The sequence below is a fragment of the Bombus vancouverensis genome, chromosome 8 (genome assembly GCF_051014615.1).
Source record: "Bombus vancouverensis nearcticus chromosome 8, iyBomVanc1_principal, whole genome shotgun sequence".
NCBI classification, from domain to species: domain Eukaryota; kingdom Metazoa; phylum Arthropoda; class Insecta; order Hymenoptera; family Apidae; genus Bombus; species Bombus vancouverensis.
In genome coordinates this window covers 15134831-15161428 of record NC_134918.1, presented here as the reverse complement: position 1 = coordinate 15161428, position 26598 = coordinate 15134831, and the positions used below count along the sequence as shown (strand labels likewise).

Genomic DNA, 26598 nt, shown 5'->3' with positions numbered 1-26598 from the left:
ATTTGGCGAGTTCGCGTACGTATATACACGTAGGCGCGCGTATCGAAGGGAGCCTGGGTGATATTTTCCCTACCCTCCCCCTCCCCTCCTCCGCCCCATCATTCCACCCTCAACCCCGTCGATTTTGCCTTCCCTCGGCCGACGCTCCTTTCTGTTTCGTTCTTATCAATTCGAGCGTAATGTGTCTGCAGGATGAAACACATCGCGTTGCGCAGGATCACAAAGAGTCGGCTCTCGCTACTGAAGGACCCCGTCAAGGGGTTCGGTCCATCTGTAGCCCGTAATTTCCGCTTTTGCTTGGTCGCAAGCTTTTCGCTTCATTTTTCTTTCGGTCGCATCACGACGTCGTCCGCGAATCCTATTCTTATCGTCGGCTTTATCGACGTATACAGGCTGCGGAATTATCGCGATTTTCAGCCCGTGAAACGAGCTGTCGTTTTGCTGCTCGCGTCAACGTCGACCTTCTTAATACGAAACCTGAATGTTTTGCAACTGACGTTCTCGAAGAAAATTCTTTGACTTTTTAATACGTATCCAAATAGTATTAGTCGGAAAAGTTTCTTTCGTTTTATGAGGAAATAATAGACGCACAATGTGTTCTGTTTTATGTTATTTTGTCGAATTACGCACTATCCATTTTGTTCTATTGAGATAAACACCGTGATATTTCACAGACTTGGTTTCACGTTTGTATGAAGGTGCACTGTTGTAAAAAACACGTTTGTTTGTACAGTGTACGTTGTAATAAACCTAATACATTATTTTTGAAAAAAGGGATAGCTATATTTTATGACCAAATACTGGGAGTGTCTCGTAAATCTACAAGGGATGTTAAACGGTGGAAACAATTTGATCAAAGCTAGTAGCTGCAAGCAGCTGAGGCATCCTTTGCCTTTCTCTTAACGTGCCCCCACCCTGATCATTCGCCGGCATCCCGTATGATTTACGACACGAGAACGAGCACGTACGGCCATGTAAGTTAAACGGCCTTCTCACGCACGGCCCGTTTCCTGAAGTTGTTGCGAATTTCGCGTGCGATACGCCGCGGTAAGGCGCATCCGGATGGTTATTGTTCTTCGAAGAAATTTGAGGCGTGTTTCGTTACCAACCAAACGTGATTCCATTCTCCTTTTAAATTATGACTCCTCGGTTCGTCTACTTTTTCTATTTCTATCGAGCCGCGAAGAGAAGAACTCTGTATCGTGTAATCCGCGAAGTGGTCGACAAATTGATGACTCGATTGAGAATCTTTGTCACAATTTATTTCGGAATTTCAGTCGGCAGTAGTCGAGAAAGAATTTTGGCACTGTACGCGTTGAAAGCTATCGATTGGAACAGCAGATGGATGGTAGGCGCGAGGAGTATTACGGAAAGAGTCTCCTCTTGATTATCTTGAGCGTTCGAAGCGCGGACGTAGTTGGAGAGAGGGAGTCGATAGAAATGCGTAGGATGTAGAGAAAATGCGAGAGGCCGCTGAATACGTGGACGGGATTTTTCACGAATCGATTATGGCAATTCAATCAGGGACACCGAGGGCCAGAGGTGGGAGACGAGGATTTGTCGTTTCGACGCCAGCCGAACCTCCGGGATGTGGTTTATCCGAACTCCTATCCGCGCCCTCTCGGATGTTCTCCATCCATTCCGCCGGAATACTCGGTGTTTTCTTTCCGTTTCCGGGTAGCTGGATAGAGTGGAGTATGAACAAGTGGCTGGGAAGAGAGGCAGCTAACGGAATTGGTAAGTTTGTCGAACCGTCGCCAGCGTAAGTCGAATGAGAGAAACAATGGGAAATGGAAAATTGTGTGCAATTTTCAAACTATTTTCAACTTAAAAGATAAAAAATTCTACTTGCACGTGTTGATCATTTTAAACACCGTAATTACACATCGCGTGAAAAACGCGAACGCACGAAACAGTGTTTTTAATTTGCCGAATCACGATCCTCCTCAATTACTTTAATCAATTTCGTCGTCCTGTCTTCCAGCCTGGCCGTGCCCAACCCTAAGAGAGATCATAGCAGAGAAAAAGCCGGCTGATGTATTCTCGGCGCTGTTGGGCGTGGAAGCTCGCGTGCACGCGTCTTTTTAGAAGTTTTTAATTCCTAGCGAGCCGCGTATCAGTCGCGTCGGAGCGGCAGATATGCGACCTTGCTAACGGCCCCCGACGTTTAAAGCGCTTCGCGCCATAATTTCCTTGATTAAGCCGAGATACGTGGCGAGTTGCCAAGAAGGTTGGCCGGAGAAGGACGAAGGGCGGTCGAGGGCGCCAGTGTCCGCTCGCTCGTAAATAACATCGCGAATTAAGCGTGTAATTTCCGCGCGAATTACGAGTGTGCCTCTCTTTTTGCTCCTCGATGCTTTCGTTACGATATAAAACGGAGAAGCGAGTGCGGCGGAGAAAGGGAGGAAAAAAATAGAGAGGAAGGAGAAAGAGAGGGAAAATTTATGACCGTGGCGGCGAGACGCGAGGCCCTGACGGGCTCTGTCAACGTCGGACACGGTCAGCGACGTATGATCGATGCCACTGCAATCGGATTACGCGAACATTTTTATAGCGTTCGCCGTTTTAATGCCTTTTAACTCATTCACTTTGTCAGCCAGGGAATCAATAGCAAGTCGCAGCTGTGTTAGTCCCATGCAACTAAGAAACAAATACAGGAGACATAAAAAAATATTTCCACACTATCGTATTTGTTGTAACACTTATATAGCGATGAGGTTATTCGATGCGTAAACAGAGAAACTCGTGGATAGATTGTAAGGTAGAAAATATATTTAAATAGAAGTGTAATTATAAGTAAGAATACAATTTGAGTTGGTCCAGATCCACACGCTAGCTGTGTTACCCAATAACTGAAAACCCGAGAAGCCAACGTCGCCTGTCTACCGTTTATGGTCTGCCTTCGTCGCAGTCTTTTGTCTACACGCTGTCGATGGCTTCGGTGCTTGAGAAAACTAAAAAAGACCAGATGTAGAGTTTTCTTAGAAGCGGTGACCACTTCAACATATAACAATCAATTAGCGAAGCGTAGTCATTTCTATCTTTATGATTTCAAATTGGCTACTGCTCCTGCGAGGTCATTTGATTTCTTTCATAAGTGGCTAGAATTTTTCTATCATTCGTGATATCGCAGGTGATCGTCGATTAAAGAGACACGGGAAAATGACCTCTCGTCGAAGATTGAGAACACGCGAGCACCAGTACGCATCTGTTCCTCGTGATTGATGTGTAGATTGCGTTTGCGCGATGCGCACCTGCGTCCTCCGGCCCTGCCGCTTCGTTTTCAGATTCTCGAAACGTGCTACGGCTGATGAAAGAAGCGACCGAATTTTTTTTTTTCTCTTTCGAAAGGGGAGACCTTCGTGTTCGCTGGAGTATCAGGCATTTTCTTTGATGAAATTCTGCCGCGAGAAAAACCCGAAGCACTACTTGATTATATTTAGCGTGTTTGATGTAAAATACCCTCGAGCTTGTCATATTTCAGACTCGTGTCAGATCTACGACATAGCTCTACAGTTCTTTACAAGTGTCATACGCGTGTTCTCTTGTACGCTACGTGTTCAACGATATTCGTTGGAGTTTCCTTTCGCTGGAGTACAGTCGTACTGTTCGCAACAGGTTTGTAAATGCTAATGAATCAAGGGGCTGCTATATCTTTCTTTGCGATATCTTTCCAACAATATTAATCTGCCGAACAGGAGCGTCATGTTACTCTCTCTTCCGACCAACCAAATATTAAGGAATTTAATTAAAGTAGACTGCATGGAACGAAACAGAAAAGTGACGCGTGGACGGGACTTGCTCGCAAAGTACATTTCCTCGATCATACTGTTGACTCTGACGTCTGGCTGTCTCAAAGTATCCGAAGTTTCCCTCCAGTCGAAACTTACTTTTCTCGTTTAAATATTTGACCGAGTGAAATAAGTTTCTCGCGTCCCTTCGTCTACTCGACGAGCGATCGACGGTCATCCAGGAGACTGTCACCAATTTACGAACGAGTTTTCTTTCCTACACCGCAACGTTGACGTCTCGATGGCTCGTCGGCGCCTCGATTATCGACATCACGATTCCTGCCAACGATCAGTTGCACGCATCGTCGAGCGTAGCTGAAAAATCGACGGTGACCGAATAAAAAAGCAGGCAGTAAAAACGGTTTGGAAAATCGTTGGTGGATTCGAACGGCGCCGATTCGTTCGTTCGAGTTTCGGTTCGTAAAATCGCGGCTGACAACTGACACCGAAGGGGACAGCAAATAATTAAAACGGGCATAAAAGTCGAAATGCCGGGGGTCCCGCCGTTTGGGGAAGGGACGAACGACGCGATGATTTCGCGGTTGCAACTCGTTAGGATGGGCAACGGTGTCGTTGATCGGCGAGCTCAAAAACGAATAATTTTTACGATAGTCATTCGCGTGTCACGATACGTTATTGGCTCTCGTCTATCGTTTACGATACTTCATTGAAGATCAATCGTCCGTTTGAAGTCGTCGAAACAATCTCGTTTTTTATGGTCCTGCCGCGAAAATAAAAGAATAAACTATAATAGAAAATAGTAGAAAAAACTATAAACTCGCTGTAGATCGTAGCGATAGTTGAACGAGTAAAGCGACACTTTTATTCAGTCAACTGTACGTACCGTCCGGCACCGCCAAAAATTTATCTCCACCAGCTGAACCACTTCAGCTCGGTAGCGAATTTTTTACGTCCCGTCGTCGTTGCACCGTGTGGTTGCGTTAAAAAATCATGCCATCCAGTACGATTGCCAGGCGCACGGTATCTTCTCGTGAGACTATTAGCCTCGGTCCATGAAGAGGCGAGGCAAACGATGCGGATTATTCGGACGAGTAATACGGCCCGGAAGTCGTGGCTGATGGGGAACGTTGATAACTGGTTCGTGTCCACCCCCGTGTTCACGGTCCTTTCTATTTTTTATGACGCCCTACAGGGCGGTTGCAAATGCTTGTACGCGTACACCGCAACGAGGACTGCGTGTACGATGGTGCGGGAAAGAAGGAGCGAGAGCGGAAGTGGGCGAGGGGCGGGCGAGAGAGTTGGCTCTCTCGTTGGTATTTCCAATTTCACAGAGCGTGGGTTAACGAGGCCCGAGGGCTGGAGAAGTTAGGGCGACCAAGCCCCTGAAACGTCCTCTGCCCCGCCAAAAGTGAGCCCTACGGTCCCAGTGTTATACCTCTTTACCCTGTTCCCTCTCTGTTCGTTCGTCTGTCTGTCTCTCTCTATCTCACTCGACGAGTTTCTGGTGGCGCACCCCTTTAAACGCGGTGCCCTGCTACGCGCACGGGGTTCCAGCACATTACCTTCGCTGATTACCGGCCTGCCTCGCGGAGTATGTCACCCAGTCACCCTCGAGACGCATACCTTCTGCGATCCAGCGACCCTTTCCTACGGCTCCTTCGTATCTTCGAGATAGGCATCGCAGGAAACGTTCGAGACGAACGAACGACCGTCTGCCGGCGCGGCGCTCTTCTCTCCTGAGATTTAAGCGGTTCCTCGATTTCACAGCGCGTGCCTTGTGTGTCTGTACCCGGCGAATTCCATCCTGTGAAAAGTTTATTAGACACGCGAGATCGTGTGCGTTGCGCCTCCGTGATTTACTCGGTGCGTTCTTGCGAGTTAATGTGGTTTATGGTAATATCAAGGATGGATCGGTATCGCAGTATTATAATATACTGTATCCTGTTTACATTTCAGAGCAGCTCAGAAGTTAAACCTTTCATCGAGCCCCCATCGTCGACGTCGCTCCGGCGACGAGAACATCGGCTCCGACGAGCAACCAATCTTTCCGAATGGATACGCCGCCCTTCTTCTCAAATCACCTCCTCCAGCGCCTCCGGCTCTTCTGCGGAGGATAGGCGTCAAGGAGCTCACCGGTGTCGGCAAGGTAAGTTTACTTTTCACCTAAGTTATAGAGAATTCTTCGCATATATTAGTCGAACCAATGCTATCCATTCGTCAGCCAGAAAATAGTGTTTCCATGAGCCGATAGTTTAATCAGAGACAGGAACACGTGTAGTTGGTTCAAGGCGGAAAGGCTCTTGGCTTCCGACTCGTTCGTCCATCGTTCAGCTTAGAACCGCGTGTGCTCGAAACGACCTCGTGGCAATCCCAAATCCATCGTATCGGATTCCACTGCAGACACGCGACCTTCTCTCTAGCTCTAGAGTGTTGAAGCGAGGCCGCGTGCTCGCTCGTACAGGACGTCCAGGGTGCAGCGTGGAAATCTTGGCGAGGGCGCGCGAATTGAAATGCAGATGAGCGTCTCGCGCTGGTATAAGCCGTGGTTGCTCTCCTATCCGCTCCACCCCTTCGCCTTCCTCTTCCCGTTCTCGCTCAAATTTTCTTCCATCGCAATGCGTCCTCCTTACCGCGATTACCTGCTCGCTTGAATATTCGCCCCCGACGATGATTCACCTTCGCGTCGGCTGAAATGAACTATGTTGGGATATCCACGGAGAACAGCCATAACGATATAGTTTACTGCAAACTATCCAGGTGGACTGAAGCGAAACTTCGATCGTGAAGATAACCTCGTTTAGAAAAATATGTTATTATCATTTGTTCCTCGAACAAAGAGTCGCAGAATCGCGTTAGCCTCGTTCCAGCATTGTTTCTTTGCTGTTAAGAAACGCACGGACGAGGCAACGTGTCCCAGATATTTCAGGAAGCCAACCAGTGCACTAGATACTAGCACGTCAAAGGGGATGCTCGTTACGCAGCGAGACGCGAACCCTTCTTCGCGGAATAAAAGCGGCCGATGCGGGAGCTAGCAGCAAGCTGGTGCTGCGCGTGAGCCAGCGCAACCCGGTTGGAATTGTTGAAAATTAATTCATGAGAAATAAGGGTTTGTTGTTTACCAGTCGGTGAAGCTAATTAAAACGGGGTGAGGTCGTCGAATGAGGAAGAAGATGGCTGGTAGGCGAAGAGATATACATAGAGACAGAGAGAGTCGAAGCTGTCTCCTTTAAAAGACGAGCTATATTATTTCGCAGCGTATTCCAGCTTTGTCTTTTCTCTCTCCTAGTTTCCGTCCGGCTTTCGCGCGTGTACGTGTGCGACAGCTCACGTTTGCTCGGGAAACGAGATTTCCATGGGGTTCGGTTGCACGAAGAAAAGTTTGAAAAGAGAAGTTCTGTCGCCAAACGCGACACACGCGTTTCGAATCAATTAGGAGTCGAAGGCGTGAACGTACTGGAGAAAAGTCGGAAACAAATTTACCTGACAGTAAATGAAGTTGTAAAAGATCTTGGTGAATCTTTGTGCGTTCCTCTTCTCTATACCTGTATATTCCCATTGAAGATCGCGGAAATATCGATCTTGGTTTAGTATCAATTCAACCTCTTTACCTGAAAATTTCCTTTCACTTCTGACGCGAGCACTTTAATCCGCGCAAAGGGAGGCAACCAGAATGACGGCGAATCGAGAGAAATCGAGCGAGGAACGATCGAAGTCAGGATTAGACAGGTAACGTGACAGTCGTGCGGCGATGGTAGGCGAGCTTTGCCCGCGTAATTATCGTTTCTATGAGAGACGGGGACGGCAGTATGCGCGCAGCTGTCGAGTCCGGTCGGCCACCTCACAGACAGTCGAATATTTAGTGTCTCTATGAAGAGAGTAATTAAACCGGCCGTTGGCGCGTCTAATACTGGCCAAACGTGGCTTTGCTTTGGCTTTCTGCTCGTGTAGTCGCGAGCCGTCTCTGCTGCGACCGGTAGCCAGATTCGTTGCTTCTCTCTCGCGTGCGAGCGTTTTACAGGATGCAAGAGACTTTAACGGTGCTCCTCTGGTCGTCTGTCAGTCCGTCTGTCCGTACCGTTGCCGTCGGTACTTTCGAGTCGCGCTGTCGGCTTCCAATTTGGCTTCCAGCCGATGCGACAAAGCTGTGTTCTGGTTTCGTCATTTAAGTATAAACTCCTGTTTCGGCTCCACGGCATCATCTACCGAGGAAATTGCGCGCCGCTTCGCGTGCAACCAAACACGTTCGTAGCTTCTGAACGATCTTCCTTTTTTCTTGTTAAGATCGTCGATATCCTCGTTAGGTTGCGGCGAGGTAGACGAATTCATTGTGAGAGAGAAATGGAACTTTTTATCGTATAATTGTGGTAAATTGGAATGGATAGAAACGCAAGAAAGGAATTTATCGATTACAATTTAATATGAACGTTCGTCGCTCCCGAAATCTTTTTCTCGTTGAATCGGGGCGATGAAGAGGTCGAGCCGGAGGCCGGGACTCTCAGAAGGTAAACATTGTGATTTCCGGCGAATCTCGATCCAATATGCGACCCGTGTGGCCTCAATCTACGAAAGAAAAACCATGGATGGGCAGATTGGACAGGACGCTGGCGCAGTCGGGGAAGATTCAGCCTCCGAGTCGGACAAACGCAAAGTCAATAATCCATCGGTGGAAGGAAAAGAGAGGAGCGTGATTTTTATGGGCTCGTACGACCGTGTACCAACAATTTTCTCTTCTTCCTCGAGGCTGGTTCGCCGATGCGAAAGAAGGACGAGCGCACGAGAGACGAAGAGACGGAAAATGGTAGCCGGGCTTGCGGCCAGTGCCGCGAGAGCCGGGCGAAATGAACCGTAATCAGGCCGATGCTCGTAGTTCCCATTCTGAAAACAAGCGGGAATTCTCTTACGAACTCGATCACCTCTAAGACAAAGAGACGAGAAAGAGGGCGAACTCGCGCGCGTGCTTCGTACGTGGAAACCCCTGTTCGTGGCACTCGACTCGCCGGAAAGGAACAACGGGGGTCGGAAATGAACGCCGGGAAATGAAGTTTTAAAGCCGGACGAGTGGAACGCAGTCGCGATCGAGACGATTCGTTTTGCACCGATGGGAAATATTTTTTAATCTCATTCCTGCCCCGTACAGTACGTTCCCGTCGCAATAGGATCGTAAAAGAAACGGGAAAAACGGAAAAGCCTTTCCAGATAAAGTTTTAACGATGAAATATATTTTTTGCGTTATTAGGAACTTTCATCGAAAATAATTTCATTACCGAGATGTGTTTTACCCTGGCTGAAAAATTTTCTAATTTTTCCTCAAACGTACGCGGTCCTCCACTTCGCTAAAGTTCTCAAATTTAATCTGTTTCTGTACGGTCCATCAGTCCGAACGAACATAGCTACCTTTCCAATTCGGTCGATTTAGACAAACGCTTCCCATTTTCCCGTACTTTGTTAACGAAGTTTGTTAACAACACGCGACGAGCTTCTGGTCGAGTTCGTTCCAATCAGACGCGGTAATTCGTTTCTCCGTAGGATTATTCCGACGACGAATGGATCGAATTTTAGCGAGCGAATCGACCCAGCCGAGAAGCAAGGGGGCCAATCGCGGGTCGCGAATAGGGGAGATAGATTTATAGGGGAGAAAGTGACCGTGGACGCGCGGCGCGGAAAGTTTTCCCCCGGAAATCATTTCGCTAATTCGAGAGAATCGACGCGTACGGGGGAACGGCGTCCCGTCACCCTGGGAAAAGGAAAGTTTTATGGGCTGTTCGATGCGTCTCGACTACCACTTACCACCCTCGGCATTATTCATTTATTAATAGCCCATTCGCGGCTCTTCTCTCCCTTCCTTCTCCTCGACAGACAGATTTTTCCTTCGAGAGTATTTCCTTATTAATAGGTTCTTACATATTTTCAATGGTAATAAAAGAAAATACAGCATCTATTGCCACAGGATGGATCGATCGATCGCAGTTATTCGCAGCGTGCCCTGGAGATAGACGCGAGGACATGCGCAATTTGATCGAGGAAGCTGCTGACCAAGACGCGTCGCGGTCAGTGGCTTAAACCCGCGCGTTTGCTAGGGTTTATTGAAATGTCCGGTTTTAGGTGGCCTCTGGTCCCTCCTCGGGTTCAAGACGGCAGAGAGTTGCCGAGGGAGAAACCCTCTCTGACCTCGGAATACGTAATGAGGACTTTTGATTTTACCTGAGCCATGACCCGTAGGATAGAACTTTGGTTAGGCGAGTCCTGACCAATTGTGCGTATTATTGGACTCGAAAGGATCGTCTCGTTTTATGAATATCCTGCGGTATTTTAAAATTCTCTCTAAACGAATTTTATCTTCGAAAGAATCGTTTCGATACGATAAATTATACAGCTAAAAATGACAGTCTGGCGAGGCTCTAATTCGATTTTAGGCGATTCCGCTCTAATAGAGCGCCATAACAAACTCGGGCCGAATGGGGTTATTTTAATAATGAATTAATCCGAGGGGCGTTATAGGCAGTGAGAAGACCGACATAGGGGTGTTTGCGGACGGTCCGTAGGGAGCATGGGTACCGCGTGGCCCACGTGGTACCCACAGGATAATTGGAGGTCACTGCGGTTTTAGGGACTCCTCCGGCCCCTTCTGAACCGTTCTACGTAAACCCTTACGTACGGGCCAGTATGTACGGCAGTTCGACTGCTGGCATTATCCGGATTCCTGATTCGCTTTGCTGCATAATAATTAAGGATTTTGCGTGTCGTGATAGAGTGCTGTGCTACCGCGCTGGCGGCACAAAGCAGCTTGGTCGAAGGGAACCTGGCTACGATCACCGCGGTCGAACCACCTTTGGCCAGATTGCCTTCCTAACGATCTTCGGTGAGCGAACGTTTCCTAAAAACCCGAACGGTAAATACACAATCACCGATACATTTTAATCTCTTGGATTCCCTTTGAAGAATATAATGCACCTGTCTGATCAAGTTCGACCTTATCTCCTGAGATACGGTATCCGTCAAGCAACAAACAAGGTGCCTGACAAAGTCTGTTATCGAAATTGCTAGACAATGTGGCGTGAATTTGGCAGAGAAAGTGACACAGCGTGAACAGAGGATGCAAGGAGAATGTGTGGAGGATAATTACGCGCACACCTTTTGGACTGTCGTTTTTCAGGCCTGCGGGACCGCCGTTGCTGCGATGTAAATATAGCTCGGCACGATGACGACCAAACGGCCGAAAAGCGTTTAATTAGCGAACGAGGTTTGATCGGATTTCAGTGGAGGTGCAATTAAATTGGCGGACAGACGAGTGACAGTAGCTAGGAGGAAACGAGCCACGGAATTATTTTGTTGCTGGCCCGTGAAACTATCGATCGTCGGTTATCGTTTCGGTCCCTTCTTCCTTCGCGTTCTCCAGCGATGCGCGAATTTTCCAAGTTCGCTCCATTTACCATCTCATACGGAAATCCGGAAATATACGCGATCGAACGAGCGACGGAGAGTCAATTAATCAAATAGCATGTATCAAACCATTGAAAATCCGCTCGATACTGCATATCAAGTTTCCTCTGTTTTCGCGTGTATTAACGTCGCTCCATTATTCGATCAGCTTGGCTCGCTATTTCTGGACTTATCTACTCGTCGCTGGATTCGTATTCATTTAGAATTCGCGCATGAATTCTTTAAAGTTTTAACGAGCTTCCATTTTTAGATGGTAATGCGATTATTCTGCCACATGTCACAGATCTTTCCTGACGTACGAAGATATGGCAGCAGAAAGTACAATTCGTTGGACGTACACGTTCAACGATAAGCGATACGTCGTCGTCGCCAAAAGTAATTAAGCATGCGCATTTGAAAACGGTGGGAATCTAACGCGAAAAAGGATGTAGAAAATCGTGGCACGTTTAACGTTCTAGTGCTCAGTCGCTAGTTGAAATTATGAAACAAAGGGAAACTCGCTGCGCGAGTGGAGCCGCGGCGAAGCCTAGGTTTCACCTTAGAAAAGCGTAACGTTTCCACGCATTCATCGGGGCCCGCCTTTAGGCGAGGCGCGGCTGCACCCGTCGGGAAAAGTATTTCAAACTGAATTCCTATTTGATTCATCTCGGTCAAGCCGAGAAACCGCGTGCATTCTCTCGTGGACTGCGCCACGTTAGACAAACTAATTAATAATTACCACATACATCCAACTGCTCGTTCTTCTCGCTGCGTTTACTCACGTTTCCTAGCTGCCGGATGAAACACGAAGAAAAAAAAATCTGGGACACGCTCGTTTGCACGTCACATATCATCGAGCTCTTAGAATGCTGAAGTAACGTCGACGTGTCGATTCGGATTGAAGAACGCTCGACAGCCGTGCGTTATTTACGAGCTTCCACACGTACCTTCCACGCTCGTTCATTATGGATGATGTATCACCATGGTCGTGAAACCTGTATTCCGAATGAGTTTCTTATTTGATTACGTCTATCCCGTTATCTAGTCACGAACGTATCGACTTTACCATCAGGGATGATCCTTTTCCTATCGGTTTTCTCTCTCTTTCCTCCCACGTTTGTTCCTCGGACTTTTCCACGGTTTCTTTTTTTCCCCCTAATTGCTCAGATAGTCTGCGCGCCGTGTTGGCGATCGTCGATATAGCTGGGCTCGCGCCGATAGTCGAAGTTTTACGATACTTCCTACTGGAATTCCCCTGATCGCTTGTAAACTGGATTTTCAGCCGGGGCCACGTATCGTAAAACATGGAGAGCAGTTAGAAGTTGGGCGCGGGGGTTGTACTCTGTTTTATTCAGGGGATCGCGCACCTGTCTTCGACGAGTTTACACGTGGCAAGGGTCGGTAATTTCGGAGGAACAGTACTCGGCTCGAAAGAGGTCGCGCGCATTAGCACTTTTACCGCGTGAATTTATTCGAAATTTCATGGCGGTATGAGCCAAGGGACGCCGGGAGACGCTTTTACGAGCCTGTGAATTTATTAGGAACGTAAGAGGAGTGAGGGGGAAAGGAAGGATGGGAGGATGATGGAAGACACCGGTGGCCGACGCGAACCGCGTGTTCCACGCTGTTCGTACGCGGACGTTAGTTTTGACAGGCTAATCCGTAAAGGAACGCGTTCGCTTGACGAGCCGCCGAATTATTTGCCCGGCTAAGTGTATATTTTTACGGAAGCGGCTCGTCGCTTGCCACCTGCCGTTTGTCAAATGCCGCCATCAACTAATGACAGGGTGTGTTCGTTCGAACCGAAACTCGTAATCGCGGTCAAAGCGTCACGAACAGCTTTTATTTTCCGCCGAGTTTATCGTTAATGTAACCTCTGGTAAAACGAGTACAGAAAAAGAAGAGGCATTAGCCGCTTCGTGGATAACCGACGTTTTCATAAGTTGTAAAAGACGACGTATTCAGTGGCGAAATAGCGCAGCTATTAGATTCACAAAGTAAAAAGTTAATAACAAAGTGAACGCCAGGTGGCTCGCAAAAGTGTGTCCACAATTGTGGAAAGAATAACGGAATGGTGTACGCGATTGAAAGATCGAATGGATTATGTTCGAGCCAGTCGATTTACAACAACGTAGAGAGATTTATTCGGCGAGACAAAAGTCATGGTGAAAACACGTACCCCGTTTGTCACGCGTTTTCCCAGCTACATATGAAGTTCTCGCGTAGCAAAAATTTATTGGCCGACCGGATTTCCATCGTACAAATGAGAAATTCCAGAGAAAACGACCGCGCCCCCTCTCGATGCCACGTAGAATTACAGTGAAATTCACGCAGCACGCTTCGTTCGTTCGTACACGATTCAATTGGCATGGTCGGGCTGAAAAGCGTGTCCGGGGGATTTAAAGCGCGCACCTCGATTCGCGTGTGCACGGTTTCGTTTTAAACGAGAGGGCAGATGCTACTGACAATGCTTCTTGCGCGCAGACGCGCTTGTTCAGCATACAAGCCGTGTATTTCCTGCACGAGCTTCTATTAGATTCTCTCGCCGGCTCGTTCGCAAAGTTTCTATCGTAATTACCCATTCTAAGCGGTTTAACGAGCCGTGGTTCCACTAAACACCCCTGTAGCTACCATCTTGTTAGCCGGCGAATAAGTTGGCCTCGCGGCGCGTATTTGACGGCCGCGAACCTGCGCAGCTTCCTCTTGTTTCAATTTTCATTCCTCCAACGCTTCCTAAAACAGCAAATTCACGAAGGATTTTAATAGCTATAGACTAAGAAACGCACTGATCGCTCGATTATACCCTTTCCTTCTTCGTGCCTTCTCTTTTTCACTCTTCTTCTTTCAGCTTTTGCTTCTTCTTTGGTTTCTAATAAAGCAATCGTAGACTGTGCAGACAAAGACTCGCGTGAATGACACGACGAACGAGAGGAACGATATATTCACTTTCTGGTAAATGACCGGTGGATGAATATTTCGGTGTAAGCGAAACTAAATGGGACGAGATCCGACTAGCAGGTTGCGGGGAACTGCACGCCTACCCAGCACCGAGGAAACGTTGTTTAATTTCGGCAAACACGTCCGGTGTGTCGGGGCTTCCTGTGTATCGCGGGTGAGTAACACGATTCCGGACGGAAAGCAACCACAGTTCCAAGCGGAACCCCTTCTGCGAATTTTATCGTCGTTTCTGTCATTCTCATCGGCCATTCGTAAGCTCCAACTTGGCGTTTTAATTTCCAGCTTCAACTTTATCTTAACGAACCGGCGATCGGTTCTGCCAGCGCCGTCTTTCATCCGAGAAAATCACCTTAAGTCGAATTATCGCGAGAACCAAAGTAAAATAAAGACCAATTACGGGATGGAAACGGCAAAACTTAATATGGAAAGTTGCGACACGTCGCGCAACTCCGCGCTCGAACATTCGACGATCACGAGTCCCTGGAGGGTCAGAGGCTGCACGAAATGATCCAGCTCCCTTTATCTCTCTTTTCCTCTCTCTCCCACGCTCTCTCTCTCTCTCTCTCTCTCTCTGTGTGCCTGTCGCCCTGGCGCTCTGTCGAACCGGTGCCGCTTTAATAAATGTCCCTGACGCGTGGTCGGCAAGGGTACAAATCGCCTGGAACCGCAGACACAATGCTTAGTAATGGTGAGCGACGGGTTCGTGCAATGTCCCCCAGCATTACCGGTTCCTGGTAGCGCGCGCGATACCCATTCGTTATGTTCCTTGGCCGTGCCGGCGTGGGCCGCGCGAGCGCTCGTCCAGCGCGATTTCGGCGCAAATCGTTGAACAAACGACCTTAATTAATCCTGCTCGTTCGCCTGGCCATTGCTAGGCAAGCTTTATCGCCATCTGACGCGAAACCATCCTGGACCGTCATTCGCTTTGATCTCCAAATAATTGAGATTCTCGTGATTTGAATCGTGTCTGCTCGAAGTCTCTTGGGTCGTTGGGAAATCTGCGTTTTCTGGGAAACCTATCATGTTGTGTTTGTGGTTTGACGACTTTTTATTTTAATTCGTACGAGCAACGTTGATAGTAACGCAGAGTGTACGTACAATGACGTACCGAGCCTCGTCGTCGCGAGAGGTTCGATGGAATTTCGTGGCGGCTCGAAATTCCTCGTGCAAACTCCTCAGAAACTCTCGAGACGTCGACGATAGGACGAGGCTGCTAGTAATACCATAAAACTCGATACGTGCTCGTGCTTATGGATTATCGATATTTACCTGGCTGGCGCGTACGTCTCGCCACGAGGGCCATTCCGCCCTAGATCCTGAATAAACAATATTCTCAGGGTTGCCGGAGAGTAAGTCGGACCGTCGTGTCGTCTTGGAAGCATTCATATGACCGTCACCTTCTCTCGAATTCCCTTTGAAATTTACTCTTTACACCGTCTTCGTTCCCTGCGCGTTTCAAGTTTATTACGGTGCATGTCGGTCGCAACAAAGCCGCTTGAGGATATCTCCGACGGCGAATAAAATAGCGCAAAAACCTACGGCGTGTCGTCCTTTTCTCGACTGGACTCGATGGGCTTCAATCCTTAAAACGACTTCTCAGAAACGAGTATCCAATTCTCCTTCGAAATATCATCGAGATATTAATTGTCATTGTTAACAAAATATGGAAGAAAAGTCGTACTAGACGCGCGATCGATGTTTTTAAACTCTCTCTTGATTTCCACCGAATCTGCATACAGATTCTCCTCTCGTAATCTATCGTTTCTCATGGTCGACGAATAAAAAAAATTAGGCATTCGTTGGAAACGCGAATAGAGCGAGCAGCGAAACGCGATAGAGAGAACGCGATAGAGGAAGGGGAGGGGTTAGGAGAGTCGAGCGAAATTGCGTTGCAAACGAGTAACACGAGTCGTTAGCGGCTAATCCAACAGAGAGCAGGAAACGTAGGGGACACAGGGGACCGAAGCACCGCGAATTCACCCCCGGTGTAGGGCTGGGTCGAGTTCAAGAGTTGCGCGAAAACAAGCGGACAGGTTTCGAGGGGTCGAGTAGAGAAAGGCGGCTCGCAGATGAGCGACGCGGACCAGTACACGGGGCAACGCGGGGACCAGCAACGTTGTTGATTCAAGTGGGCACGTGATAAAAATGACAATGATGAGTTAATGCAATAACTATGTACCTTCCGACCCTCGTGCACGCGGCTAGTCAAGCGGGGACACTCGTTTCGTTTGCGTTCGCTGGTGTTTGCGACTACACTACAGACTATAAGTATATAGTATTTGGTATAATGGATACGTTAACCGCAAAATTTCGATTTTGTAGAATCGATCATTCTCTGTCATCGGATTAAACTACAATAGCGTTTTACTAATTGGCTGGATGTCAAGCATAAAAATTATTTGTTATTGATTAATTGATTATGTTCGTCGCTATCAGGTAGTGATATTTTAATACGACTGCTAAAGTTTAATAACTTCGATAAAAGACTGTTCGCTGCAAAATAAGAGTACGTGCAGACACTTTTTATAGGAAGTTTATTGTTAGGAAAATCTAGCTGTCTTCCAGCTGCTAGGTTGTCCGAAAAGTTTCTTTCGTTTTATGAGGAAATAACGTTTTTTGTTTTATATTATTTCGTCGAATTACGTACGATCCACTTTGTTCCGTTGAGATAAACACCGCGACATTTCACAGACTTGGTTTCACGTTTGTATAAAGTTGCGCTGTTGTAAAAAAAAAAAAAAAAAAAACACGTTTGCGAAAGAAAGACACTTTTCAGACAACCTAGTACATTAATAACATTAGTTACTTAGTCGAGGAAGTTAGCGCGAAGTAGTGACAGAGATGGCAGGGCTAGTTAATGTCTGCGGATCTGTTAGACCTTTCTCGTCCCGTTTCGGTCACTTTAGGTGCTTTCCTTTGCCACCGTTAGCACAGTTGGACATTGGTTCCAATTGGCGTTTCCGCGAATGGAGAGCGAATAATGGGCTGGGCAAGCGTCTCATCGACACTCGGTGCGCGACGTTTCACCAGAGCGGAGAGAATGGCCGTGGAAACAAAGGTGCGGAAATACTTCTGAAGGGTAGTATACCGTACAGACGCATCCATCCGGTGCACCGTTTTCCAATTCGAGCACGCGCGCCCTTTCGCTCTCGTCGCGTCGTTCTCCCTTTAGCCGGATCTCGACTGGCGTAGACAGAGATGCAGGGAACCAGGGATCAGGGAGGGACTCGGATAAACCTCGGTGGCCATAGCCGATGGAAACTGTATTCCTGGTATTTAGCGCGGGCCCTACCAATTTACTTCGCGCGGGCAATAAACCCCGGCTAAACGGGATTAATGCCTGGCAGTCTCGTGCACTCCAACTTTCGATACTCCTCCCATCGTCCCTGCTATCGCACGACCGAAGAAACCAGTCCATTTTCACCGTTGTCCTCCTGAATTCCTTTATTTCTCTCTGACCCATGGATACTGGATCGTGTTCCCTTCTGCTGTACGATTCGCGTCAAGCTTGACACGATTATGATATCTACGTTTCAGTTGGGGTTAGGTCCGTAGGATTTAGGTTGTCGGGGTTACATTGACACCTTATTAACCGGTCGAATAAATGTCTCACGTTTATACGAAGTATGTCGTATATCGCAGGGGCTATGATCGAATTACGTAATATTTTAATCTTGGTCTATTATCCGTGCGTTGGCGAGTTAGACACTCTTTTGATCGAATAACTTTACATAAAATACTAACGGCTTAACAAAATCGGTTTGAACGTGAATTTGTAATTGAAAGACAGTCTCTCTAACTCAGACGTAGATTCTTTATCGACCTCCGCCACTCCTTCTCCCCATTCCTCTGTTACATGTTCCAACGGAATATCGATGGGCGTACAAAGGGTCGCACGGATTTCGGGCCTTGCAACAGTTTTTGGAGCTAATTGGCCGCTGGATGAGCGAGAACAGTGCACGCTGACCGAGGGCCGGTGCATAATTAATCCAACGTCGGCTGACCTCGCGGTGCACCGACCACTGTTGCCGGTGTTTGCGCATTTTGAATGGCCAGTTGGCAGCGGGGCCGATAGCCAGTTTGGCCGAGAATACATTGACTTCTCTGCAGTCGACGAAATACCGAGGTTGCCCGGAGGCTTTCCAAATTGGCAAGGTGCTTTCATCCTCCATAGCCCTCTTCCCTCGCGGCCGTTCATCGACTGCATTGAAAATTTCAGCCGCGATTCCGTCTCGCTTGACCGCTCGGATTTACTCGATTAAGCCCGACCAAGATTTCAGCACACGAGGTGAAAGTTTTGCCGTGCGTGGGTCGCGCGATCGTATTTTAACAGCGCATGATGTTGCGGTTGCATGTTTATCGTAACGTCGGATGTAACGTAAAACTCTTCGAGAAAAATTTGTCGAGTAGCGAAGAAGAATTCCATCCTTCTAGAACTATGGAACAGGTTTAACGAGCGTGGAGGAAACGAAGCGAACGTTTATCGAACCGTATCAAAATCGCGGTATTCTTCGCCGGATCTTCGCGTTCGGTGATCCTCTTCCGTGGTCGGGGCGGAATTATTTGTTCTACTTTAATGATTTGCTCGTAAATAATTCCTTCTCCATTAGACGATCGTGAAGGCTATCGTGAAGGCGGTTGGCAGGTGGTGGGGGAGGGCGGAAAGGGTGTTTACCAAGCCGAGCTACCGGCGTGTTCTAAGTGAACGAGTGCATCGAGCGACTTCCACAAAGAGAATATTCATAAAGTCACCAAGACCGCCCTTGTCCTTTAGGGCGTCGGTGGTACAGGGTGGCGTCGGGTGGGACAACAGGATGGAAAGCAAGTTGTACGGGCTGGCTGAGCCGCTTAACGGCAGACGATACCCATCTAGTTCGCCTACCCCCTTGGGCCACCCCTTCCTCGCACAGCGGCTTCCCGAATCCTTCTTACCAACGAACCAGCTTTACCGATCGAACCGATCGTTGGCTTCGGATCTCAGGCGCATAATAATTTATGTCTGTCGTCGTCGGTGCAGCTGCGTGCCGCTGCAGGAAGTAGCAGCGTCGTTTCAACGACGTTGCGGAGTATCAATTTTATTGCAACGCGGCTGAGAGAGCGAAACTACCCCAGCGAGAGCCGATAAAACGCGCGCCACCGGCTGAAATATCGAGTCGCGCGTCGTCTTTATTAGCTTCGCTATCCTCGCTATCGACTTTGGACGTGGACGCATGCACGAACCACGGACACGATTTTAACGAGTATTCCATAGACTTTTTGGACCCGATGAAAGAGAGGGAGAGGCTGCGGCGGTGATTTACGATGGGTATCGAGTTCGTTGTCGTTGTCGATCGGAACTCGATGGACACCATCGAGGATCGAAGATACAGTACGAGCACGGGCGAGGGTGAGTTATACAAAGATCAAGGTCGGACAGACGAGCCACGGAGAGCGGGTTCGAATCAAATTTTATCGGCGACTCGTCCCGTTAACGCCGAAGGCCTTAGCCTGTTTTACATTTAAAACGCATTACCGCGCCGCTCGTTTCGAATCCCATGCGGCGATAAAATGAAATTAATGGTCGCGCCCGCCAATTCGAGATATATCGACGGAACGAGCGAAGGGGAAGCGAGACCGGCCTCTCTCGCGGCTCACGGACGCACAGTTTCGAGCGAGAGGGAGACAGAGGAAGAATGAAACGGGGGGAGGAAGAGAGAGAAACAGGTGAACAGGAGGCGAGATAACGGGAGATAGCGATCTCGCGCGACTCTTGACCGTTCCACCAGGAAAGATAGATTTCTTAACAGGAAATGAAAGAGCAGGCTCACGTGCTGCAATACCAAAGACTTCGACCTCTCGCCGACCGGTCGTGTTACTCGCTCGAGCGCGAACGTTCGAAGAAGCTTCGCGAACGTATGAAATTTCACTCCTCGTTACAGAGGAATTCTACAGACGGAGAAACTGTTTCCATCGATTCTACGGAAAAGTTTGCGTCGCCGAGAAGTCAGGACGATCTACTCGTCCACTTTCCCTGTTAGTATTTGCTAAGCAGCTTTTTCATATTTGCGTTAGGACGTTGGTAGTCTCGAAGGTGTAATACTCCTGAAGGTTTCGTTGATCTTACGATCCTATCATCGACCCAACACGAGTTACTCGATTTCGGAATGTCATCTCTGGTCCGATGTTACCGGTTGGCGGGTAAAAAGGAGACCAGGAGGAACATTAAGTGGTTTGCTGGCAAAGGTACGCGAGCACGGTTCAATCTAAAGACGAGCTCGGGCAAAAAAGAAAGGCGAAAACTTAGGAAACAGCCATTTCCCTGCATTAGGCGAGGCGCTTTTTGCTCCAGGGGGTTGTAGCTGGTGGATATAGCTCGCGAGGAGGTAGGAAATATGAGGGGACCCTCACGGTAATAGACGAGCACTATTAATTAGGTAGATTAAACTTTAAGTGCCCATCGTTAGCCGGGACTGTAGGTGGTTCGTTATCCTCTAAAGAGAACGAAGGAAAAAAAGCGGAAGAACGGAAAGGGAAAACAAAGTACACGGGGACTCTGTACCTTTCTCATTTTTCCCCTTTCCCTTCTCTCTGTCCATGTTGGCGTTTACGCGAAATGAGCGCAAGAAACGACGGAGGATAGAGGATACTTGGCTTGGGTTTTAAAGGCACCAAGTGCAATAGGATATAAAGGACAATCGGACAGCGCGCGTAAACGTTGAGTATCGTTCCCGGTCTGATCGAGGCCAGAAGAAAAATTCGTTTCCGGTTTAATTCTTTCCAGTTGCGTAAAAGAGCCTGGCAACGCATCGTTGGCCAGAATCGAGTATGCTTTCCATGGAACAAAAGTTTCTGGTCGACCTATCGTATAAAGCGGCGCAGTTTAGTTTTAAGAAAAGTAAGGAAGAATCCCGAATACGGTTGTTTGCTGCCGCTTTTTTCCCTTTGCATCTCTCTCATGACACGATTGCTGTCTTTTTGTCTCTGGCATTGCTTCTCCGGTTACCGGCATCGTCGCGTTTCTTCCGTCCCCGACTCCCGCGGGACTTCCGGTTCACGAGCGTCCGCTTCTAATGGACTCCCCCAAGACCGACGTTCTTGTTCCGAGTGGACAGCGAAAGGAAGTAACAGCTTTAAGAGAAATTGCGTTTGATCTGTTCTCGGTATCCAGCGGCCTGGCGGCAAAATAGAAAGATCGAGAAGGCGGCGGCCTTGCTCTTCTCCTTCCGCCTCATTTCCCCGCTTCGTTGGTATTAATTTCATCCGTTGGAATTTCCAGTTTGCTTTTCCTTCAATTCTCTCCCTTCCACTCCCTTTTCCTTTGCCTGGCTTTCCCGGCTTTCGACCGACCTCTTTGATTTTCTTCGTGACTTTCCTCTGCCATCGCTGTTAGCCCGCTTTGGGCTCTGACAAAATTGGTTTGGTAGATTCGATTATTGGTAACCTCCTTAAATTTCCTTTTGATACAACCTGTACAAAGAAAAGGCACACGCTGCTTTTGCACGCCTTTCTGGCCATTCCAGTTAATCCTAAATTGTAGGAAAAGATGAACGTCGCAGATATGATATTCTAGAGTCGTCCAGTGACGTAATCATTTGCATAGAAATCTTTTAGTTTAACCGCATGATAGAAATCGATAACTGAGATAAAATCCGCGCGCTCATTTTATTTGCCAGGTAATTGACGAAACTCTTTATTCGTTTGATACTCGTACCGAAATCTTTGTATCAGGTAAACGTCCCGTACGTATGTCGCCAATCTTGACACGGGTTGTCGAGCGTTCGAATAATTAAATATTGCGAGTTCATCGATCAGGATTCAGGATTTCCCAGGTGGACGAGGTCGGAATGAAAGAACGCAGGAGGACCGGCTGTATTGCCTCCGTCTCCGTTTCTCCAGTCAATAATCGATAATGGGTTCGTATTCGCAGGACTGTGAACCATGCCACCCCTCCCCCGACCTTCGCCTCTTCCTCTGTATGGCCTGATGCCGGGCCCGTTTGGAACTTTAATAAAATATCTGAAATACCAATATTGTTTCACGCCAACGATCATCCCTGTCACTTGGAGAACGATTCAGCTCGTCCCTTGTATTTTATCTCTTCGTGTAATTTGCATCCCTCTTTTCCCCTCATATCGCCGAGAAAATCATGGTATTCCATTCGCATGGTGTTTAAAGACAGCAAAATCGCCGGTAGTAGTTGCCCCGAAATCATAGATACGGTCGACGAGGCGGACAGAAACGACGAAAGCTCAAGCACTCTGGGAGTGGCCAGGCTATTACGGTGTCGTTACGGGCGAAGGAAAAGTGCTCGTAGACGGCGGAAGTCTGCAAAGTCCGCGCGGAGAGCAAACGGATCCTGTCAAACTTTGATTTTCAGGTTCAGCCGTCTGGTCCCGCGTTTGACATGAACTTTCTCCGTGCACCCTCGCATGCTCGTTTTGTCCGAGCAAGAAAGTGAAAAGACTGAGAAACGGACGAAGGGAAAAGTTCTTTCCGAAAAAGTTGAGTGCTCGCCCGTCTTATCGGCGAACAGAGGCTTAAACAATACCTATGTCATCCCGCCTCGATTCTTCGTCTATAGTTGAGCGTAATTCCACTGGAATGCTCGGGACACGATGCTCGGAATTGTTCGAAATTTTCGAACTCGAACGAATTTTCCTACCGCCCTCTCCCCTTCTTGAGTCTCGAGCAGCTTCGTGGATCGCGGGTGAGTGCGCTCGAGACTCGCTCAGCTTCATCGAGAAAGATTAATTCTTGACATTGTGTTTGCGTGTTCATCGTCGGTTATTATAGTTATACTAGAGATGAGTCTTGGTATACGTAGCTCGTCTTGGGAACAGTTATGCTTTTGGGATGCTTTTCGAGAACGACGAGTCTAGTGCCTCGAAGTACGTAGACGTATCGTAGATTGTCGCAGCATCGAATAGCAGTCGCCAAGCGTTCTACATTTATTATCTCGATAGAGGAATGTCGCTAAGTCGAGCGAAAACCGAACCCTCAGGTATCACAGGGATTCATCCTATCGTCATTAATTCTGCACGATTCCCCAACTTTAAAATTAAACGGAACACAGTGTAACACAGGGGAGAGCAATAGAATTTCTACCTTCTTTCTTTAAATGCCATCCAGAATCGGAGGCATCTAATTTAAAGACTCTGTGTTTATCCTTTTGCCGAGGCAAGAAGGATTCGCGACATGCGAAGAATCCGCTCTCGTTTAGTATTCCCTTTGCTGAAATTTTCCATCGAATCGAAAGCTAAAACGACCCCATACCGGTGGCTTCTGTCGACTGTTTCTTGCCGTTACGGTAACGTGACGTTGGACGTTTAGGAGCGTGGGACGAGGGTCGCGCGGATTCTTTTGGACGCGTGTCGGTTGTTAGCCGGCGCAAAAAGTCGTCTTATGAACCGCGTGAGAGGGCAAAACAGTGTCGAAACGTCGTCACGCAGTCGGATAGCTGGCCACCGCCGACAAAAACGCTAGTTTCACGCAAACTCGACCCTTCTCAGACCAGGAACGGTCTGTTGGAAAACAATGCGTGTACGTTCTTTTCCGTCCTTTTCGTTTCCGCGTTTTATTTTTATCTTTTCTTCCCCTTCATTCTTTTATTCTTTGACGTTTTTGCCGCGTCAAATCAGAGGCTATCCGTCGCTCTTTCGGAATCTGCTTGATCCACCGCAGACGCGTCACGGATATCGTTCAGCCGTGGAAAATGCACTAGGATTTTGGAAATTGAATCTTCGACAAGGTAGTTTCCTTTTTCTCTTCGCTGGTCTCGAAACCGTAGAAACGATATCGCAAGATTTCACCGAGATATACGGTCTCTTTGATCGCGAACACGGATTTTTCGAGATGTTCTACAATTTTGTTTAGCATCGAGAGAAAGCACGCGTCTGTCCTGGCAACGGTCAACGTCCGAATAGCAAGAAATGCTAGAAACTTGCAGCGAATCGTTGCATCCGCTTTAATAAAGTTTGACGTAAGGCTGACATGTATCGACAGAGGGTTATAATCCCTTTCTCCGATGTAATAATACGGACGAGTGTCTGAATGACGCTTCTACAGCAGCTTTCACAAATACTTTCGTCTGGTCGTTGTTCGAATCTCAACTCTAAGCCTTTCCTCCCTGAAATAGTCTGCTTAGAGAGTCGCACGAACTCTCTTCTCTCGTCCAGAAGCGAAGGAACGCTCTTATAAGAAACAATACCTTGGCCGACTATGCTGTCTCCCGGTCGTTTAACTTCCACCTCTTCGCAGCGTCTTCCCTTTTTCATTGCAATTTTATCCTCGATCTCGTGTGCGCGTTTCGGTACGTGCCCAGGACGCTATATTAATCTATCCTCTCGTCCGTGGTACCCGAGATTAAATTCAGAGTCCTCGGCTTGCGAACAGGCTCGGGAAATAATCTCAGGTATCTGCGTGAGTGCATGACATTGCAACCGGAATTCAGGTTTTTTTAAAAGAAGAAAATCGGTTCGGACATAAATTTTTCAAGTGATGTGTCATACATGGAATTCTCTTTATTAATTATGGGATCGGATCGGTCCTCCGAGCAACCCAAGTGCTCTTAGGACGCCCTTAAAACGACGCCATAATTATTATTTAACGTAAAAACGAAATGGGGTGGTATCGGTTTCCCCCGTTAAAATGTAACGCGAAAAATCAGCGAAACGTGAAAATGAGGAGAGACGGTTTGAAATTGGGGAAGCGCTCTCGAAATCCCGCAGACTTTTATTTTTAATAGCATCGACGGTTGAAGAAAGTTGGGCGACCGAGTAAATAAGTGGAGATAGAAGAAATTCAACCCTAAGCCAGCCATCCCCTTTTAAATTCTCGAGGTGCTAGCACGTCGAGGGTGGGTGTTGGCACCTCGAGAACCGTATACATACTCGTATATATACGTACATATACACACAGATATATACATATATATGCATGAAGGTACATATACGTGTAAGTATATGTACGTATAAGAAGAAACGCAAATCCATCCTCTGCTCTCGTCTGGAATTCTCTTTGCGTGATCCCTTCTTTCTTTTTTCTCCGCGGGCGTTGCGTAGACGTATCCTTATCTGCCGCGGGAAAAAGGGAGTAATGGAGAAGGGAAAAAGAGAAGGATTCCGGCGTTCTCGCGACTCTCCTTCGCGTTCTCTGTTTCTGGCGAGGAACTTCGGTTATTTGACTTGCTAATGAACTGAAAATACTCGGCAGGATTGTGGGAAGGGAAGACAGAATCATCGCAGTCCGTCGAAGACCGGTTTCGCACCTTTTTCTCTTTCATTGGCCGCCATTGTCCCCGTTTCCCGGTTTTCTCACAGATCTCGCTTCCGCAAAATTTCATGCCAACATAAAGCGCACGGATGCAGGTTAATATTCTGGGAAAACAAAAAATGAAAACGACAAGTATCGTGGTGCGATCAAAGGGGAGAAAAACTCGCCCTCAAGTATTTGCTTCCAATTAGTCGACACGTGTCGCATGCTTCGATATATTTATGGTTGTTTTTGCGCCCCGGAGGGACTAACCCTATGCGACAATAAGGGGCGAAACTATCAAAACCTGCTCACCCTATTCTAATCTTTCATGCACCCATGCTCTGCGGTTTTGACACGGTTAACGCGAGACGAAAGGAAAAATAATGTCAGAGTTGGTAGTAGTTGATAAAATTGACTCGATCCACTCGAAACTGCATTACGTTCTCGCTTCTTGATATTCAAATCGGTCGACACAAAGGTTGTTTCAAAGGCTTGCCAACCAATTTAAATTTGTCAATCGCTTTAAATCCTCGCCATTAATTTATGTTCCACGTCGAAACCGTAGCCAGTAAGATTTCCCAGGCTTTAGTTAAAAAATTCCCAAGGACCAAGTCGGAATCTATTATTCGTGGTTGGCGCGCGCACGTAGGGGTGCGTCGGGGCCCCAGTCAGAGGCGGGCTGAAGGGATGGGCGCGTTCGATGTATTATTAATCCTCGCCTAACAATGAACACAGGACCAGCGGAATTCGCAAATTGAGTCCGCGAAGAGCATTTGTAATCCGAGGGCTGACGAGCCGTGTCCGGATAATTATTATTTCATCGACATAGGATCTTACGTTTTGTCCGAACCGTAAAAATAACGAACTAATTCCAAATCGTGCACGCGTCCATATACAATGGCAGTTGTTGGTCTTCCGATTGTTCGTTGTCCGACAGCAATGGCAATGTTCCGCGAACGCGCTCGTCCGACGCGAATCACGTAAGTAATTACAAATTTCGCGTTTCGAGAGCGTTACTCTCGTTAGTTCCATGTTCGTGAATATTAATACTCTTCTATTGTCTGGTTCCAGCCGCGAGAAGAGGGAGCCTCGGCAACGCGACTTCGCTGTTATAAATAACGAAAATCGCATCTCGTCCGCTGGCCGAGTTCGCTTTCTCGTCCTGGTACTCTCGCGAGTCCTAAAACTTTTACAAGGTCTTTCGAGCGTTTCGTCCTTGGTGCTACCCCCTGTCGCA

The 26598-nt window shown here is 47.8% G+C and overlaps 1 protein-coding gene across 2 annotated transcripts in view; it reads left to right on the top strand.

The window, feature by feature from the left end:
* Positions 1-26598, top strand: part of LOC117153750 (uncharacterized) — a 257976-nt gene that overhangs the window by 157334 nt on the left and 74044 nt on the right. For both annotated transcript variants that reach the window (XR_004463667.2, XM_033328099.2), the window contains exon 6: positions 5709-5898. Coding sequence is in view for 1 of the 2 variants with exons in the window: in XM_033328099.2 (XP_033183990.2) it covers positions 5709-5898 (190 nt within the window). In the remaining variant the exon portion in view is untranslated. The remainder of the gene's footprint in view (positions 1-5708; positions 5899-26598) is intronic.